General features: G+C 38.3%; 1 protein-coding gene across 2 annotated transcripts in view; it reads right to left on the bottom strand.

Moving 5' to 3' along the window:
* Positions 1 to 7,339: 7,339 nt before the first annotated feature.
* GPC6 (glypican 6) overlaps positions 7,340 to 20,460 on the bottom strand; it is a 763,526-nt gene continuing 750,405 nt past the window's right edge. For both annotated transcript variants that reach the window (XM_064645997.1, XM_064645998.1), the window contains 2 exons: positions 13,938 to 14,113; positions 7,340 to 13,497 (listed from right to left, as the gene is read on the bottom strand). In XM_064645997.1, coding sequence (XP_064502067.1) covers positions 13,295 to 13,497; positions 13,938 to 14,113 — 379 coding nt within the window. In that variant the 3' untranslated portion in view covers positions 7,340 to 13,294. The remainder of the gene's footprint in view (positions 13,498 to 13,937; positions 14,114 to 20,460) is intronic.

The following is a 20,460-nucleotide window of genomic DNA, read 5'->3' as shown; positions in this document are numbered from 1 at the left end:
GACAGTTTTGAGTCAGAGCAGTTATAGTTTTATTCTTTATAAGGTAAAGCAATCTAACAAAACCAATACCATAAAAATAACTAGAACGAATAAGGCATGTCAAAGTCTTCACTGAGGTGTCAAGTTGATATATACATACAGTACTGAATATTAAGCAACAGTGTAAAAGGTAGTCCCACACTTTATTTCCATTGTAATTATGAACTACTAAGTGTCACCAGTGTTGTTTGAGAGATAGACACTGAGGATATAAACACAGATTTAAATGGTTAGTATCAAATTTCTTAGATATGCTTTTCCTAGTACTGGAGCTGATGGCAAACTCTCACTAGCTTCCATGGGAGGAGGACCAGAGAGGCTGGGGAAGGTGTCTCTGATCCTCCATTGCATAGTCCTCACACAATATAAATTGTCCAGGTTCTGTAACACTTTTAAACTTTGAATTGAAAGGAACTACACTGGGGAGTCCTCATTCACACACCTTGAGAATAGTTACCTCACTAAAAATGACTACTTCTAATCACCTATCTTTAATATTTGGATTAATGGTCTGTGTGCAAACCATCTACTGTGGCATTGTACATATCTATAAAGGTTTCTAAGTTGAGGATGCTAATGAATCATTCACACAGCTTGTTATACCATGATGCCAGACCACGAATCCTCTGTAGTGTCAACAGAGAGAAGTAAGAGCAACGTACAGTATAGGCACCTACAGCAGGTGGAAAGAATGTGTTTCCCTATTTCTGTCTGTTGCATAGACAGTCGAGATCTCATGGCACTGGGAGACAGATAGTTTGATTCTCTCATTTCTTTCTTGATGTTGCATTCCACAGTAGTTGCTGCAACTAGATATGTATAGTAGATGGTCTGCAAATGAATGTGTGTGTTGCATCAGTAAGACTTTCCTGACAAGCAATCTTTTTTAGCTGAGCTATTGCTCTCTCTGCACAGAGAGTTAGTTAATTGTGGATTCTATATTCTAATACTCTGCCAGTCCAATTATGGCAAGATTAATATAAAGGTCAATAAATCCTCTTGTTTAACTGAGAAAAGCCTATTTATTTCTTGTTATGAAGACAATAGAAAAAACTGTGTTTCCTGAGATTTTTAACACAGTGTTTTTTTGAGATTCACTGATAAAAAGTTTGCTGTGATTTTGAAAAGAGTATCATTAAGATCTAATAATCAGAATTAAACTTTCATGTAATGATCAGAATTTTATGTAAAGATGCCTTAACAAAAGAAAATTCTGGCTAGTAATCAGCGACAATCAATTAGACCTTCCAACAAGCCATTGCAAATTTAAAATATGCACATGAATAAACAGTAGAATAACACTATGCGAGAAATAACTTGCACTGTTGTCAATGGAAATACATATTCATTAATATATGTATACTATGAAGCAGAGAAACTAACAAGGTACAATCTATCTGAAAAGCATTATGTGGATAATGCTTGTAGGCAAAAGGCAGGGCAAATAAAATTAATCTTTAAGAATGCTAGTTATTGTCTTGGTCTGTTACTGAATATTACAATCCTATCCTAACTCTCAAATGTGTTGTAAGCACTAAAAAAGGATTTTTCAGTAGGCAGCAAAAGAAAGTATTGATTTAGAAAATAAAATATGTGGCCTTTTTCAAATGCCTTTGTCTAGTAACATAATATTGCACCAGGCAAAATTGCCTTGGCTGAGCAGCAATGTCTTCTAATGTCTATATTTCAGGAAGATGCAATACAAAAAATGAGTTTCATAGGAGGACATTCATTATCTGGTACTAATTTTAAGGTATATGAAAGAAGCAGGTGCAGCTCTACAAATATATATATATATATGTAAATGACTGTTAATACAACCCTTCCAACAAAGTATCCCTGCAGTCAAACTTTTCTTACTAATGGACAGAAACACAATGGTTTATGGTTTAACTGTTCTGTGATTTCCAAATATCATCTTTAACATCCTTGACGTGACAAACTGTGAAAGAAACAAGCTTAAGAAACACAGAATTCATTATAAGTCTTGAAGGAAGAAATGGTATTTACATTACTGATCACTGCTTTGTGAAAACCACATTGACTGTTTTGCACTGGATTTAGTAAAGACTCAGGGGGAAATGGAAAAGCAATGGGCCGAGCAGTACTGTCTGAGGTTGTCTTGAAAATGTCAAACACTTCCCTTCTTTTTATCCATGGGGAAATCTGAATACATTTCTACTAATCAAAACTTTCTGGAGGAACGTGTGGGGAGAAGAAAGAAATGAAAAAGAACCAGTGGCTGTGGGGGTAATCCATCGAGTATTGTTGAGTCATGTCATTCTCAAGTGATGGACAGTAGCAGTATGATTATAAATCTCTAATTCATTTAAGGGGGGGGATGTGATACCATTAGAAGTAAGAGCCACTTTCCATGCATTATGAATTTCCATTTTTTAAAAAAATCTTCACCAACTAGGATGATGGTTTTGATCATCTGTATTTTACCCAATTAATTTTTAAAGAACATACTTTCATAAATATAGAAAAGTCATAATTTAGCAATGTTTGTAGTATGAAAGGAAGGAGGTAGGTGTTCTGAAAGCTTGGTGAGCTTCTACATGTTTTTTACAGTTCAAATAAAACCTAAAAAATAATGAAATTCATATCAGTAAAGCCCCAAAATACTATGAATGAGATACCATATGGGTTGCTGGTTTTATCTGGATAGTTGTCTTTTTTTTATGTTTTCCTTACCAGTACCAGCAGATGTTGCCAAATTAAGTTCTGCAGATTCACCCTTTTAAAGTTATTTCAGAAAATTTCAACAACATTTATAGAGACACAAAGTATAATCATCTCTAAAGCACAAGTCCCTGCCTAAGACTCTTCTCATTACTTATGTGTCAAGTATTGTGGCAAATGGAGCCTTTCCAATATTTTTTATAGCATATGCACTTCAAATTTACTGGTTTGTGACTGTATTTATAGATATAGATATATATATATTTGTATATGTGCAAATAAATATGCATACAGGCAGAGAGATGCATTCTGACATATACTATGTGCGTGGGACATTCTTAGAAAAGCAAAAAGGAAAACAAAGTGGAAGAGCAGGAGACCCAGAAAACTGGACACCGAATGGATGCTTTACAGTTAGGGCTTTTGGTTTCTGCCACATTTCAAGTACCAACCTCCCAAGAAGTATGTTGGGGAATGAAAAAGTTTTTCCTCATTATGGGGAATGAAAAAGGATTTCCTCATTATGGAGACCCAAGAGATGGAGGGGGATACAGAAGAAGCTGCATTTAATTATTTTTCAGCTTTTAACAAGTTATTTCTGTCATAACAATCAGCTATTTTTCAGGAGGCCTGTTAGCAGTTTGTCAGCATTAACCTGTATATATTAACCTTGCTCTCTCTACTGACCTCTTAGACGTGTATTTTCCTTTCATTGATGCAGTAAGGGCTGAGATTGACAAATTACTAAGTGCATTAATGATTAAGCCCAAGGGGCATCTTTATCGCAGTTCCTCACTCTTGAGGAGGAACTTGTAGTAATTTGCTTTCTGTCCTTCAGCCATGTGCATCATAATCCTTGCTAACTCTCTGAGCTAGCTTCAGCCCTGTGCACTGCTTTCACCAGCTTTGGAAAGACATCTGGGATTTCAGAAAAGACTTGTCTTGGAAACAAGCTCCATCCCTTGTGCATATGCATATTGAAAGAAGTCGCCTTTTCTGCTCGAAACTAGGATATTTGACTGGTTCAAATGACTTACAAGGAAGAATGCAAAGGTAACAACATTGGGCAGCATTCAGAACAACAAATGCATGTTGGTTGTTTGTCTAGTTACATCAGGATTGATTTGCCCAGAAACAAAGTCGTTGTACTGTGACTTCCCCAGATGGGACCTTTCTCCAGGCTCCTCGCTCCAGCTCTGGCATGAAGAGGCACCATTGGGCCAACAAAGAGAAGGACAGGAGAGAGTCTGGGTGAAGGCTGGATCCCTTATCTCACCAGTGGCATCTACCTCCAGGCACTTAAGTGAGATTTTTACATGACAAATCTTGTCATCCCAGGCTGTGATGGGAAGAGAGGTAAGCCCCTTCACAGGTGCCCATATCTTGTGACTAACTGTAGAGATCTAGAAAGGTGATGTGCTCCCTGAAGTGCCTAGTGCTTGGTGGGATGATCTGAGGCCCTAAGTCACAGCCGGTTTTCATAAAGAGAGATTGCGTGAGAGGAAAATGAGTGGGTGGGAAAGGATTTCAAGCCTGAGAGAATGCAGGTATTGCCCATCACGAAGGTCTTGGCACTCTTCGCACTGTCACCACTTCTTGCTTCCAAGCTCTCAGTCTACAAGTGGACCAAAAGTGCATTCACAGCTAATAAAGCAGAGCATTCATTGTCTGGTGTTGCTAGTAGTCGTAAGGCTGTATATGATTGCAGTGGAAAGAAAAGTCTAGCGTTGCATCCGAAGTAATTACTATAAAAGGCTATATACAGAAACAAATTCAATTGCATTAGCCCTACAGAAAGTCATTTAAGGCATTTTGCACAAAAAATATGAGGTTCTGTGAAACCTATTTCACAAATGTATCAAAATGATTGTATATATTTTTCTATTTCTGTACTGGTGCATTACTTCTCTGAAGTTACAAAGTCATAAAGAATCTTTTCTGTAAAAGTTCAAACTCTGCCTTGCTACACTGCTATATATATACACACACTGACATATGTTGCTAAATACTGTATCATTATAGTTAGTACTTAGAGCTGGGATAACCTGGGATTTTTATCTAACTTTCATTTTGATTGGAACTCTCCCAAAATTGAAACTACCATTTAGTTCCAGGTATGATCTGTAAACAGGATCTGTAGGTTTTGGTTCTTTTTGATATCAGATTAAGCTGAAATGTTAGAATTGGATCAGTAGAAAAGCAGGTTTAATGCTCAATGAGATTTTTTCAACCCAAACTTATTTCTGTCTAAAATGAATTATTCTAAACTTGACTTGCATTAAAATATCATCTCTATAAATTCACATTTAACTATGATAAATATTATCTAGAAATATAGCATACAAACTGGAGCTAATAATTTGCATGCTTTCAAGCACTGTTCATACGTCTGGAGCCATAAAAGTTTTACAAGCAAGTATAAATGTCAATTGGCACCTAAATTAAGACATCTGACCTACTTAAACAACACCCTTTCTTTGAATTTGATAAATATAACACAATTGCTAGAGGACATTAAATGATATTGCTCCTCAGCAAAACAAAGTAACCTGGGAGGAGTTGGTATATAAATGTCCATCAATTGATATAGTTTGACAGCCCTGAACATCTGAATGCAAATTGCTCATTTGTAAATTTGTATTCAGATTAGGCAGAAGTTGAAAAGAAGCTTCAGAAGACTTCTGAGATGCAAACGCTCCTTTCTCTCCCCTCAAGTATACGCACATATTCACAAATTATTTACAAAATATTCTTGGAGCCTCAAACTCAACTAGTAGCACAAAGCTGAAATCTGAAGTCCTCGGACTTCTATTTGGGCAGATTTTCAAGACTAATCATCACTCTGTAGCTCTTAGAAACAAAGATTGACCAACTACTTACAATTCTTCTGTGTTATCTAAAGACTGAAACTGTTAATCCCTAGTTATATTACATGCGTACAACATAATACACACATAGCCAATGTGAAAAGTAAATCAAATGAAGCCCAGAATGTTAAAATAAAATAAAAGAAAATAAAAAATACCCAACACCAGTCCTCAAAACAATCAATTACAGAAGTGATATGGATTGTTTCCTGAAGTTGTTGCCCATTAAGTTAATCTTGCTATAGAAAATCCACAAGTTCTTTGCCATTGGCCTTGCTGGCTTATCAGCATGGCAGTCAACAAAATGGAAACTGTCTGCTACAGTTATAAGGAAGAAACAGAATTTTGCCACAACAGAACGAATGCCCCAATACCTAGTCCATAAGTTCTAACTATATACTACATTGAAAAAGGAGTCATCAGGATTTATGTCAGATAATCAAGAACGTACACCCAGCAGAGCATGTTTAGAGTAAAGAATAAAAGCTAAAGGTGGGATCTGATAAAGCCTGAAAAAATCCCCCAAAGTAAGTGAACCAAACCTCTTTTTTGCTACATCCTCTGTCTGAAAATAGAAGCTTTAAGTGCTAGCAAAGGCACAGAAATCTAGCGAAGGGAGATAGAAAATCCAGTGAGCTAAAAATGATTGAAAAGACAGTTCAGCCTGGAGTAGAAAATTGTCATAGCGACACTGGTGACTCAAAGACAGATAGGATATGTGGCACACAGGGAGCTTTAGTTAGAAATATTTAACATCAGGAAACACAGACATGGCAAAAAGGATTTTTTTGTTTTTTAAGGTACTAGCTTAGATGAAACATTCATTTTGAAAGATTTTTCAAGCCCAGGATGATACTTTGAGGTGAGGAGTGAGGAGAGGAGGGAGAAGAAGCAGCACAGTCCACCTGTAACCTGGTGTTTGGGGTATTTAGTGGAACATGGGAAACCTCTAAGAAACTTAGGGGACTAATGGAGTTAGGGTTTTTCTAAAGCCCCTGAGACTGTCGTCTTCAGGCTTGAGAAGAAAACTCACTAGATGCATAGTGAAATTGAGAAATCTTTATGGCAGATGTGAACAACTTTCATGCTTAAATAACACTTTTTTTAAAAGGAAAAAAGTATTATTGCCACACAAAAATCTGTCTAAGGTAGTAAGCTCTTCCTCACACTCTGAAAGATAGAGAATGAGACATCTACCAGGAAACTGAGAAGAGAAACTTTGCAGCAGGCTACCAGAACACCACTGACTTGTGAAGCAATATTTGTGCCTTTGCTATGTCCATCAGTAGACGGTTACAATTAGATTACACTGAAAATTCATAGGCGGTAGGTTGAAAGAAAGAGTTGGACACATGTGATGAGTACCAGCTGTCCCTCACCTGATTTTACTGTTAATTCACCACAGTCATATATATCTACTGGGCCTCACTGTGAAGTCACTGCTTCCCTGACTCACTCCTCAATTATCTTTCTAACTCTCTTGGAAAAACAAGCTTCATCATCCACAGGGGCAACTGGCACACCCAGGAGGCTCCTTTCTTCGGGTGGTCTGCATGGGAGCTCAGGAGAGGTACAAAAGCAGCTCCAGGAGTTGAAAGCAGCAGAGCTGTCTAAATGGCTGGCATCCCACCTTGGAGAAGGCGAATTTCTTTCCAACTTCACTTATGCTTGGAACTGTAAGCCATATAATCTGTATTTTTTCAGGGAAGAAAATCATATTGATTTATATTTTAGTGGGAGTAGGTTTGTCTTCTGTGGAAATTTGGCTTTAAAATATCTTCAGAAATGCTGATGGATGGATGGACCCCTACTATATCTAAAATAAATATTTGCCATTCTGTAACTCTTGCTAATGATAAATGGACACTCCCATTCCCTGTTTCGTCTCAAGAAAAAGACAACTCCTCTTAGTAATGCAGCTGTTCTGAATTTAATAAACAAACTACACACCTGATGCTGCCTACTGCTATAAGTATGAAGCCTCACAGATTTTTCTGGTGCCAGAAAAAAGGAGGAAAAGGAAGAAGGTTTTTTTTAGCACAGCGTGTTACAAAAGCCTTTCATGTGTGTTACACTGTTAATTATCAATGCTGCATAATTAAAAATAAAGGTGAAATGAGAGCTGATTGAAATACTGACCCATTTCTTTAAATGGTTTGGTTTAATTGTGCAGACTTTAAGTTATAGACAACCATACACGACTTTCTTCAGCTTCTGGACAGTCCAGAGACCTTGGCTGTGGGGAAGCCAGGCAGAAAGATTGCAACTCTTTCAGAGTAAAGTTTGGAAACTTACAGGTGATGATGCTAATGTCACTTTTTTATGGGCAATGTTGTTTTTTTATTGAGAGTCAGAAAGAAACCAAATATGAACAGCTTCCAGAAAAAAAGAGACTTTCTTTTTTCTCCCTGATTATAGTCAAAATCCTTGTTAATGACAAAGCTCTTGTTTGCATTGTCATGATGACAGGATTTCACACAGGTGAAATGCACACGTTTGTTATATGATCACATATGATGCACAATCAGTTTAGTAGAAAAAGTAAGTAAGTACTGTAAACAAACATTTCCTGTTATGTTGGCAAATTACCCTCAAGTGATTGATTGGTTATTTTGTTCAGCAGATCTGAATATGAGAAACAGTGGGAAAATGTTCTGACTAAATTAATCTGAGAGCATCACTCCTGTCAGATGCTAGAATTTTACTTTAAAAATTAGTTTCAATTACATTGAAACTTCCAGAAATCAATTACATTGATTTCCATTACATTTCCTATGCTGTTTAACACATTAGATAATGCTTACTATCATAACATTTATCTTTCATGTACCCTGTTACCAAGGTACTCTGGTCTTTATAATTGTTTTATCAAAAAAATGATCATAATTACACATGTCAGTATGATCCTCACAGTCCATCTGAGTAGCTGTAATGAAAAGATTGCCATATTAAGTACGTCAGCTGTCCTAACTTTCTTGAAAGTAGGCATTACTGAGTCTATTGTGTTCTGACAACATAATCTCAGTCCTGATGCTAAGATTTAGCCTTTGACTGCCGAATTTCCCATTGAAATTATGGCTTTTGCAATTTTATGTAATATTCCACTGTTGTTAACTCTATTCATTCTCCTTTAGTAGCTTTGAACATTTGTGGGTTAATACAGTAAATATTGTTTTGTGGTCTTTGAAATGAGAATTTCTTCTTAATATCCAAAATGAAATCTGTTGAAACATGCATAATCATTCTAAAATTTTCTGTGTTCAGTTTTAATGGGTTACCTTATGAAGCAAATTAAAAACAAAAAACACAACTTGCATCAGTGCTGTAATTTATTTTTCACGTTGAAGTAATATATGTCTCAGTGAATAAGTATAGTTACATTTGATAATGATTCAGAGTCAGTAAATTGAAGGCAACTGCTGCCTACTGAGACACTGCACGTGCAGTCCAGCTCCCAAGAACAGCTCCAGTTCACAGAATCACATAACCACAGAATCACAGAATGGGTGAGGTTGGAAGTGACCACAGTGGACCACCTGGTCCAACCTCCCTACTCAGTCAGGGTCATCCCAGGGCACATTGCACAGGATTGCATCCAGATGGTTCTTGAATATCTCCTGTGAGGGAGACTCCACAACCTCTCTGGGCAATCTGTTCCAGTGTGCTGCTACTCGCACAGTGAAGACATTTTACATGGAAGCAGCTGAAACTGGTTCATACATCTGTGGGAATAATCCTTCATAAAAATCCCACAGAACTGGGATGATTTTTGTGTCTGACATTCAGGTTTTGGGAGCTTTCCATGGACAGAGTTCTGTCATATCTCTTAGGGTATTGGGATAGATCAACCCTTACCAGAACAGCGAGGCACAGGTTCCTCTCCTTTTGCTCTTTTGCTGGAAATCTCTACCCCCTTTTTTCAGTTTTTTTTTCCTGATTGTCTCTTTTGGAATGCCTAAGTTTGGCCAGAGTTCAGGAAGTCTGCACTGCAATTATAATACTATGTACTGAGTTATCAGTAGAAAAAATCTGCAATACAATAAACATTAAAAATTTGGGGTTGGTGCCAAAGCAATTCAGTTAATATTGAAAAGAAAAACCTCACAGGGCTCTGCAGGACTTGTTATGTAATTAATTGCATCTAATTTTTTACTAGTCTCCACTTTAAAAGAACACGAAATGTCAAGAATTTCTGGATTGTGCAGCATAGATAGTTTACACAACCAAAGGACTTTTCCTTAGGACTTAGCTCCTCTTTCTTGAACAGGTAATTGTCTTCTTTATAATTTCTTACTTTGTTGGCTGCTAGCAGAAGAGAAATTTAAATTGTAACACACCAAAAAATTACCATATTAGAAGAGTTATTGGATGCAAAGGATGTGCAAATAGAAACATTGGAAATTATGTAGAGTCTCATATTTATGAACACGAATGCTCTTTCTTTTCTTTCTTTCATTCCCAAATTAATTTCCTCTGTAGATGTAATAGCTCTCTTAAGCTCAGAAAAATGCAATGTAGGAACAGAGTATTTAACCTTTAGGGACTATTAAAGAAATGTATGCACAATACCTCATGAAAAGGCATCTCCGTCTCCTGACAAGATATCACCATGCATAGTAGGGAAATAAGAGGAGAAATAATATTATGGAAGACACAAATTTCTGGCAGAACTCCCTCGATACAATTACATTTTGACAAAGATTAGGCTGGTTTGTTTTTTGAGCAGCAGTTTGTAAAATTCAGTCCAAGAAGAGGAGGGTCCCTGCTGCAAGCTCCCCGAGTGAGAACAACCTTCAGCACACATCCTAGTTCTTAGGGATCCCTCTTCCTCCTTGTCCAAAAGTCTGTGGAGGTCTACAAACAGCTGAGAGCACCCTGGACACACACTTTGGTTGCACCAGCTGAAAATAGTCACCAGATCACCTACATGTGGGCTGAGGCTAACACAAAGACCTGATGAGTTCATCAGCTCCTTTACTAGCAGTGTGGAGCAGGTACAACAGAGGACTTGCCTTAGAGGCCTTGGACTTTGTTGCCTGTTGATAAGCTTCCAGACGGAGAATAATAGTATCAGTTACCACTGAATAAACACACAGTGGGAGAAATCAAAATCACACTCAGCTTCTCCTGAAAAAAAGTTGCTAAAGAGGAGAAGTGTAAAAAGGATGTGGAGATGGGTAGAAAGAGATGGACTGGGGAGATTTTGAGAGTTCTCTCTGTAAAATGATGCATGTACAAGTTTAGGAAAAAAATTAAAAGCAAAGACCCTGTGCTTGGTACCTGCTGTGCCAGGGCAAAAGAAAAAGCCAATAAGAATTGGCTTAAACTTCCTAGAGACAGTAAACACTGAATGACAAGACCTGCTCCAGGGGGAACCGTTGGAGAAGTGGGACACATTGCTATGGCTGGTGTAAGACTCGTGTGATCTGAACACTTAGACAGTGACTCATGCACACTAATCTGGGCCCAGAGGAACAGACCACCTGTCAGGGCCAGGTTGGATGGGGCCCTAAACAGCCTTATCTAGTGAATGGCGTGCCTGCCCATGGCAGGGGGATTGGAACTAGATGATCTTTAAAGTCTCTTCCAACCCAAATGATTCTATGGTTCTATCATTCTATGATGCTACCGTTATACTCTGAAGCAAGCAAACAAATAAACAGGAAAAAGAAAAAGCATGGAATACAAGTGACTCAAAACCTATGCTTTTTGTTATTAGACATACTATATAAATAGTTTGTAAATACTTTCTGGTAAAAGTGCTTAAGTATACTTTATCCTAACGTGCTGTGTGTTTCTATTTTAATTTCATGCCTAAATCGATAGCTAATTATAATTTGACAAGAAAAAGTGATTGCAATGGATAAGATCTACCTGCTCTGCTGCTAAATTTTAATGTGGTTGGCTGGATTTACAGTGTTACTACAATTTGTCTATACCATTTCCAGAGTCAACATAAGAATCAGGAAATAAATTTCTGGCAAATCATTTCAACACCACACAGCATTGCCCCAGAAGTCCTTTGTCTGTGGTTGATAGAAGAAGGAAGATTTTGATGTCTAATTGTTGACACTCATTTGGCCAGGATTGAAACAGCTTCCACCTTGGGTCTTATGACCAGATGCAAAAAACTCTATCCAGGACCATGGTCATTTAGGCAATGATTATTAAAGCAAGGTATGCTTGAAGAATCTGAGAGTACAATTGCCATCACAATTAACATCCTAGTCCTTCTCTAGGCCTATCATACAAACTCACATGCCCCCCCCCAAATACATACATATGAGAGAGTTTTTCTCCCTCATCCTGCAAACTTGATAAGAAATGGACAACTGGATACGTAAAAAATTCTCTTCTTTGATTTTCATGCTTACCAGTCATTAAAGGGCTACTTTCCAGAGCAGCACAAAAAAAAGAAGAGCTGGTTGACCAAAAGTTTTTTTTCTTACAAAGAAGTGTCAACCCTGAGCTTGTAATTAAGAAGTTAAAATCTGTGATTTATATATATTTATATATATAAAAATAGATGATCATACTAAGACTAAAAAAGTGAAAGAAATCTCCATGTCAGTACTATATCTTTGTTTGTTCTGAGATTTTGTAGATGAAATCCTTGTGACACTCAAATTAACTGATATGAAAGATGTAGTTAGGTGTGAAACACACTATTGATCCAGTTGCTGTTAGTCCATTAGAGAATTGCCATTTTGGTAGGATAATGAACATAGTAGCAGAAAGTTCTAATCGATGTCAGAACAGTAACAAAAGGAAAAAGATTCTATCACAAGAGATTATTTTCTGTCTGAACCCTTGAGGGTTCAAGAGCGTTGTTTATATTACCGTCATGGCTGATGAGCTCACAGCGGTGAGCTAAGTGGAAAACTGTGCCAATTGCATAACATGGATAAATCCTAAAAGAAACTGTGCTACTACTCATATTTTTATTGGGCATTAAGATTTAAATACTAAACAACTGTAACATGATATTCTGAAGCTAGTGGAGCTACTACTATACTAAAAGGTAAACTTATTTTTCAGCTTCTCTGCCTTCATACCAATCTGATGTGGCTGGCAGATGGAGTGCAAGACATTCACTGTTGAGACATACTTTCGTGTTGGAAAAAAAAAATCCAGCCTTCCTCCCTATAACAATGATCATTCTGATGACCTGAATCATCCTACAGAAGTTCCTAAGGAAACCTGGCTGTCAGCGAAGAACGGTTGCATTTTTTTGTTCCTTTCTTTTTTTTTTTTTTTTTTCTTTTTTTTTTTTTTGTTTCATTGATATTCTGTTGAAATGCAGCGGCCTCGAATCAGGCCTGATTCAGAAAGAAAACTGTTTTCTTAGTTTCTTCCCCCCTCTTTTTTCTCTGATGGGGGAAAAACACACACCATAAGATCCTTTTTCCCTTTTGCAGCATAAAAGGAAATGAAGCTCAGAAAGTCTCCTGTAATAAAGGTTTGAGAAAGAATTCTCTCAAGAGTGGATATTGTCTTCAGAGATATCTGAAAAAAGCAGGAAGCAGTTCAGTCTGGTACCTGGTACTCTTTGGGAAAACTAAAATGGGAAGCAGGTTGCAGTACTGCTCTCTTGTAGAAAACTGCAAGTGTTTGTGGCATGGTCCATTGTCCAAGAGTATAAGAAAAGAAGGAAGTTGGCTGTTTCTGTAGCTAAAACACAGTTTCTCCCACAAGATCCAGGATTATCTCCACTGTCTCTGCAGTACAAGACTGATGAAGATGACAAGCAACGTCTGCAGTGACCAGCCAGGCTGTGTGGCTGAAGCCTCCACCTCCCTCCTGTCTGAGTCGACAGGTGGTGCTTCAGTGGTGATGAAATCAAACTCGGTGGGACAGATGTCATCTGTACAGCCACTTCCACTGCCTGAGCCGCTGGTTTCATCACCTGGCACAAAGGAGTGAGGGAAACAGCATGAGTGTTGTTGGTTATAGCTTTCATCCCTTTTCTTCATTCCCCTTCCATCTGGCACCCCAGTGGGATAAACACATTGGAAATGGGAAAGTGGTGGTGATGCTAAATTTCATTCAGCAAAGCATCCAAATGAAAGCCACTGTTACTTAATTAGATGATTAAGTGCTCTTCTGACAAAGAAGTGGACTGTTGGCATTATGGAAAGCTCTCAATGTCTTGATACACTAGACATGAAGATTAATAAAAGAAGCAAAAGAAAGAACTATATAACTGGAGTTTCATGTGACAGAAAAAGAATTCTTATGTTGTCAGCAGTGCAGAGCACAGAGACTAAAGAAAGTCATTGCAATGGAACCAGTTAATAAATGTGTTCCAAAAAGACATTTATGTAATGACAGTTAATGGTTTCTTACTTGTATCCTGGAAGTTGACATCATTCCCATTATATGCGTTCTTCAGTTTGTTAGTCATGACACGTAAGGCCATGATTTGTTGTCGAATGAAGGTGTCTGGCCTTGTGATGTCCACATCTACTTCTGGATTGTTGATCTGGTTGGTCAACCCATCATTCATAATCTCAGGCAAGTATCTACATAGCAGGATGAATCATTAGTTCGAGATGCAGTAATTTCAGAAATAAAACACTGTGCAGCAAATGGTGTGCTAAGCAATTCAATATGCAGTTCTTGAACAGATCCAGTGGACCTATTTTAAAAATATAGTTTTTAATTTTACTGACTCTGAAGGATCTTTTTAGTAGCTTAGCTACTACAGGGAGCAGAAAGCATTTAGGTTTTTCAACCTCTTAACTTTACATATAGTCTCCAGCAAGTGCACTGACTGTGTGAGCTATGGAAAAGGTTCAGAAGCCAGCAGTAAGTCACTGCATGTTCATATCCTCTGCTGATGTGAATGGTTGTACACTAAATTAAACATCTAACAGTGCATTCTTCTGTTTTTACCTCTTTCTGCTTAAAAGATAAGAAGTCCTTTGTTATATAGAGCTTTTTTTTTGTTCCGAGACAGTTTAGAAGCCTATCTTGAGGCATTATGGCTTTGTTTAAAAAAACACTTAATAAATTTTCTTCTCTAATTCTTTCTTGCATCCCTTTTTTAGGCCACTGTGAACAGCATACCCAGCCTATATCACATCCAGGCCCGTAAAAGGGGTTGTGATTTTACCAAACTCCAGTATTTTCTTTGATTTTGTCCTTACTCCTTAAAACCAGGCTACGCTTGCATCTTTCATGTACTTTGTGCATAACATTTAAGGTATGGCATTTCCTACCCATCCATCCAACTGAATTTTTTATTCAGGCTCTTAGCTTTTAATTTCTTGATTACTGCAGCATTCCTTTCTCTGACCTTGACAAATACAGTCTCAGTCTGCTCACAAGCATCAAGTGTGCTTTTGCAGGTAACTCTCCCCTACAAAAAAGCAGCCTCCAATCATCCTAGAGTAAAAATCTCCATCCCCCTTTGTTACAAAGATGCACACTTTATTCCCTGCTGCTCTTTGTCCTCAGGAAGCTCTCTTTATAGGCATCAGTAAAGCTACCTTTTTTTCTGCTTTGAATCTCTGTTAAAAATTATCTGTGCGTTTTACAGCTGCCAGGCTGATAAAAGGTTGACATTTTTTCTCTCTGCTGGTATTGTGCCCTGAGAAAATAGCGTATCACTGCTTCCCTGTTCTCTCTTGCCTGTCTTTACCTACTGTCTTTGTCTCACATTTAGACTGCAAGGGATTTGGGGCAGATCAATCCTTTGTATATGTTTTTTATAAGGATATGATCTATTTTGTAATTAGTGTGCATACCAGGCTATGCTGCTGATGTTTTTTAGACTCCTCATGTGGGTATGTGCTCAGACAGTAATAAAGATAGCACAGTCTAGCCTACTAATGACAAACGTTCATGATGCCTGGTACCAAATATAGTTTATTTCATATCACTCTCACTTGAGCACACACAATTCTCTATCAGTATTCAAATTTGGCATTGATGACAGCATTGTTCATACTGGTCTGGAAAAATAAATATATCTTAAAAATAATTGTGAAAGTAAGGGAGAAGAAAGGACTTTCTCCACTGAAGTCATGGTTTAGGGAAAATAAGTTTTGTGTTGCTTCTGGAGGTTCACAAAATGGCAGCTGCTTTGCTGCACCAAGGAAGGGTTTAGTCTCATCGTAATAGGTTCTAGCTTTGCAAGATGAGACTCATTTGTTGCCAGTGGCCTTTGAAAGCTTACATGAGAATAATCCCGGGGGAGCGTGAACATATAAGAACCAAACACAATTGCCAAAAATATCCAGCCTCAAACTGCATGTCCTGTTGTTTCACTAGTACCATGATGTGAAATAACAATGCTGGGGGATCCCATCCAGACTCCTGTGGTAAGGCTTATTACGGTGAGAATACAGAGCCAGCACCCCAGCACAGAGGACTGCAGACCACGATGTTATGAATCACTAAAGATAGAATAGGAAATAATTCTTCAGAGATGCCTGGAAGCAGCAGGATGGAGACCTTGGCAGGTAGGGATGCCCTGGGCTGTAAAGGAACAGATCTCCATCTGTCACACGTCTCTACAAATGAAATGGCTGCTGTAGATAAATTACTCATTCTAGAATTAAATCAGCGATTTCAAGGTGAAAGTTGATTAAAAAAAAGCAAGGATGTAAGATTTGACCTTCTGGCTCAGAGAGGATTTCCATCTTGCCCAGTATCCTGTCCATGAAAATGGTTACAGCTGTTAGCAACCAGAAGTGATCTGAAATTGCTGAATATTCATGTGGATTGCTCTCCTTGTTTTTGAAAGGTTAGCTGCTCTTTATTGCATGCTATCCGTGAGAAGCTATGGCTAGCTCTGCATGGCAGCTCACAGGCTTTCTTTGACTGATTTTGTTTGATTTCATTTTGTCTTATCATCAATAATAGAAGAAGATTCTAATTGCTTCTGAGAGCAATTAGAGAGTGCTCTGATGTGCGAGTTTCATCCAGGTTCATATTTTGCACTGTGGCTAGTGTGGATCTGATGTCCTTCTGAAGACCATCTAACTTTAAATGGGCCAGCCCGTTCAGTTGTAGGAAGAGATTTTGCCAAACTGTCACATATCCTGCTGTATCTGCCCAGGATGTGGTGATCTCCAAAGCATTCCTGGCATGGAAGGCTTAACCTCTCAGAAGAACAGTCCAGTGTACCTCACCTAGGTGTGTAAGGGAGTCATACTGGATGTAGGGCACAAGAAATCCATGGTCTTATGATTGCCTAATGGTTAGGAGGATAGTTAAATTCCCTTGGCGTTTAGGGTGTAGGAGCAAAATAATTAAAGAGGCTAAAAATTTATCTTTAGGTTTACACAGATAATAAAACCTGTATGTTCAAATGAAAGAGTCTGTATAAAAGCAGAGTCTCACTCTTGCCAGATCTAGTCAACACAAGATCTAGTCACAGCTAGTCAGGAGTTTATTCATCAGTGGAGCGGGGACAGCTGTTAGAGTCCCATGTGCCTTTGGCCAAATGACTAGTTCATTATACTTCATCTGCTGGGATTTACTTCAATAAACATAGACATCTGGTGCCATTTGAATACTCTTGGTTATTTTTCCTCTTCTCATCACTAGCTCTAAAAGGTGAGGCTTTCTGGATCATATCTGCAGGCTTGAGAGGGAGGTCTTGGACATTTGGGGCATCTAAAATTATAGTGTGTGTCTTACTTTAGGGTAGCTGCATTGAGTCTTGAATGCCACTTTAGCCACCAGGACTTAGGCTTGGTGTTGTGCTGCGACTCCAATAGGGTTTGAATATCCTGCAGGTCCAGGGTCTAATTTGTCAGCAACATGCAGATATCTTGACTATTTAGACCATCTAACACAGCAGGAGGTAAGTGTGCTCAGGCAGTGGAAAACTGTCTCCGACTACATTGACGGGATGTTGGGGCTGTCTTCAGGCACCTTAACATTGGTGGTTTTAAAATCACTTAAGCAATTTTAATATAGCCTGTGGTCCAGATGGGAGGTAGTGTCCTGTGTCATACTCATCTCGGATGTGCCAAAGAGTCTCCAATGATACTACTATCACATGGGCAACACACTCCTTATTGTCTTATCCACATTTAAGTACATGAATTCACATGTCTGAATGTGTAGCTGGATTCTGGCCTCATTACTGAACAAGTTCACCTGCTTCCTCAGGGGAGGAAAAAGCAGTCAGAAAAGCCTATATTGAATGTAAATATCTATGAATTGTTTTCCTTTCTTTAAAGGACTGATGCAGACACGAGAACATGCAGCCCAAGGTGTTTCCTGAGCAACAGTCTCGGAGAGGCAGCCCAGCATGTGTTCTGACAAAAGCATTAATGTGTGTGGGGTAGGGTTAAGTCACACCGAATAGGAAGCCATGTCTTGGGACCACTTTTTGACAGAAGATTTGTTGCTGGCTGGGCAAAGTTGTTGAACACAGCTGCTTTTGCTGCAGTTCTGTAAGTGGAGACACCCTTGTGAATTTTGAGCTTTGCCGCTGCTTCTGCTCTAGTTAATGATCTCTTTGTAGGTTTGGCCATTACAAGAACTGTATGCCCATTATAAATGAAAAGAAGTGTCAACCTGAATCAGTGTCTGTTCTCTGTAGCCTCTGAGCAAAAAAAAATAATCAAGCTTTCTTAACCCTCTGAGTATAGACAAGCTGAATAATACTGTTTGTTTTCTGCTGTTTGCTCCTTGTTCAGCTATGTCAGGATTTTAGTGTAATTTACATTGTTTTCTAAAATATTAATGCCTGCCATTCCTGTTAGCTTTTTCACAGTTCTTGAGTTCTCGCTTATCTCAGCAGACACAGCAAAAGTGTCTTTTGGTACATCATAACCAAGAACCACAAAGTCTATTTAAAATCACTTTTTCTTTTTTCCCCTAATAACCAGTTAATACTCCAGGGTTTCTACTTCCTTTTCAAGGAAGTAGAAACCAAGTCTAGAAATGACTGATGAGTCTTTCAGGTCATTTATTGAAAGGCTGTAGATATGACACTACCCCCCCCACCTGACCTGCTCCTGCAAAAAAAAAAAAAAAAGAGGAGTCTTCTGATTTTTAAAACACATCTGGCTTAAAGGGCAACATTTTCCATATTTTGCTGCCACAGCAGCTGCTTAGAGTACAACTGGAGCATGTCACCTAGGCAGTACTGGAGATTTTCCAGGTGCACAGAATTGTAGGCAATAGAGTACAAAATACAGCACAGGCTTACTGAGGCTGGACTGGGAGTATGCAGTCACATCTGGTCCAGAAAGATAAGTGCAGTGGAAAATTGGCTTGTTTGGCTAACTAGATCACCTCATCTGATTCTGTTTGCTCAGGAGGTAATCCCCACAGGATATTTTCAGTTTGGTTTTTTTTTTTTTTTTGATCCGTCTTGGAGAAAAGCTTGAGGAGACATAAGGAGAGGGAGAAAATAGCTTATCTGCCAACTTGCTGAAAGGAAGATGCAAAAATAGACTAGAGCCATCAATTAAGAATAGGCAGTTTTCACACTTACTGAGAAGTGGTTTATTCACGCTTTCACTAGTGGTGATAAACAATTATCTGTGCCTACCTCCAAGTAAAGGACATTCAACTCATTCTCACTGGAAGTCTTGCTGGTCAGCAGTGAGTAACTTTAGGAGGGAAAGCACTGATCTGGAGAGCCTTTCTTCCCACCTGAATTTCACCAGGAATTAAAGGGTCTCTGCTAGGGAAGTAGACAGTGTGGCAGGAGAAGAAGAGAATTTCAGACATTTGAGAATCTATACTGTGTTCATTTTGGTGACATACCTTGTAGTTTTGAACTAGATGTTGAAAATTATAATGTTCATTTTTTCTTTTATTCCTTACCTTTCTCTATTTTTTTCCTGTTTATTTTTTTTTTTATTTCATATAATTCTATTTCTCCTTCATTGCACTTGGAGGAATGAAGGGTTCCTTGTGCAAAGGAATGCAGGTCTCATCTCTTTCATGGATTACAGCCTCTCAGAGCTGAGACATATTAATAAGTCTACAGTCCTGATGAGCATGAGCACCAGTATGACAGTGCATGACACAATCTCTTGAATGTTTTGGTTGAAATGACCTGGCTGAGTTGGCTGGAGTAATTCAAGGTTCTTCTTCTGAAGACCAGAGTGGTTTCGGATTTGGTTACTGTTTTGACTTCAGTAAAAGCCACCTGTTCAAGGACTAATACCTTGGACTTGGTTTAAGTCCCAAAGACTGAATTCCATAATTCTTGGGAAAATTTCTTAATTTCTGGAGAAAATGTATTAGTGAAGAGGTTATCAGTGGTTGTTAAGAATTTAATTGTATGTAGGGAGGGAGGTAAATTTTTAAAGTTTGATCTTCCTGTTGCTTTTTAGATCCCATATAGCTTTCAAAAATCTCTCTGTACATCTGGCAGAAGACATTAATTCTTTGAACATAAAATTATGTTCAAGTTCTTTTGTGATACAGATGTGAAGGAGAAATCCTGCTGGACATCTCTCTAAGTGGCACTTTGTCTGAAGTAGCTATTATTATTTTTAATATGGATTTTTCAAAAAAAGAGATTCATCCATCTAATAAATATTTTCCCATTTCCACAGCATTTAATTTCTACCTGATGTGACCTGATTAAAACTATTCTTTGTACAGGATCAGCAATGAGTCAAGTGCACCCTTCCAGAGTGCCAAATGGATGACTCTGTTACTACATGGTTACTCACAAATTGGCAACCTCCATTTGGCGACCTGGTGTCACTGTAAATTAATCATGGCAGCAAAGTGATATTTAGGGAGTGTAATAACCACAAATGACCTTGGTGTAATGCCTCTCTCAGGAGAAAGCCAAGCTTTCATTTGCTGTGATCTCAGGTTTGTAACTCTTTTCCCCTGTAAAAGCAGCATTAAAAAGTGATGTGTAAAATGAAACATAAGG

The sequence above is a fragment of the Pseudopipra pipra genome, chromosome 2 (genome assembly GCF_036250125.1).
Source record: "Pseudopipra pipra isolate bDixPip1 chromosome 2, bDixPip1.hap1, whole genome shotgun sequence".
In the NCBI taxonomy this organism is placed as follows: domain Eukaryota; kingdom Metazoa; phylum Chordata; class Aves; order Passeriformes; family Pipridae; genus Pseudopipra; species Pseudopipra pipra.
Note: the sequence above shows the minus strand (reverse complement) of the source record. Positions and strands in the feature narration are given on the sequence as shown.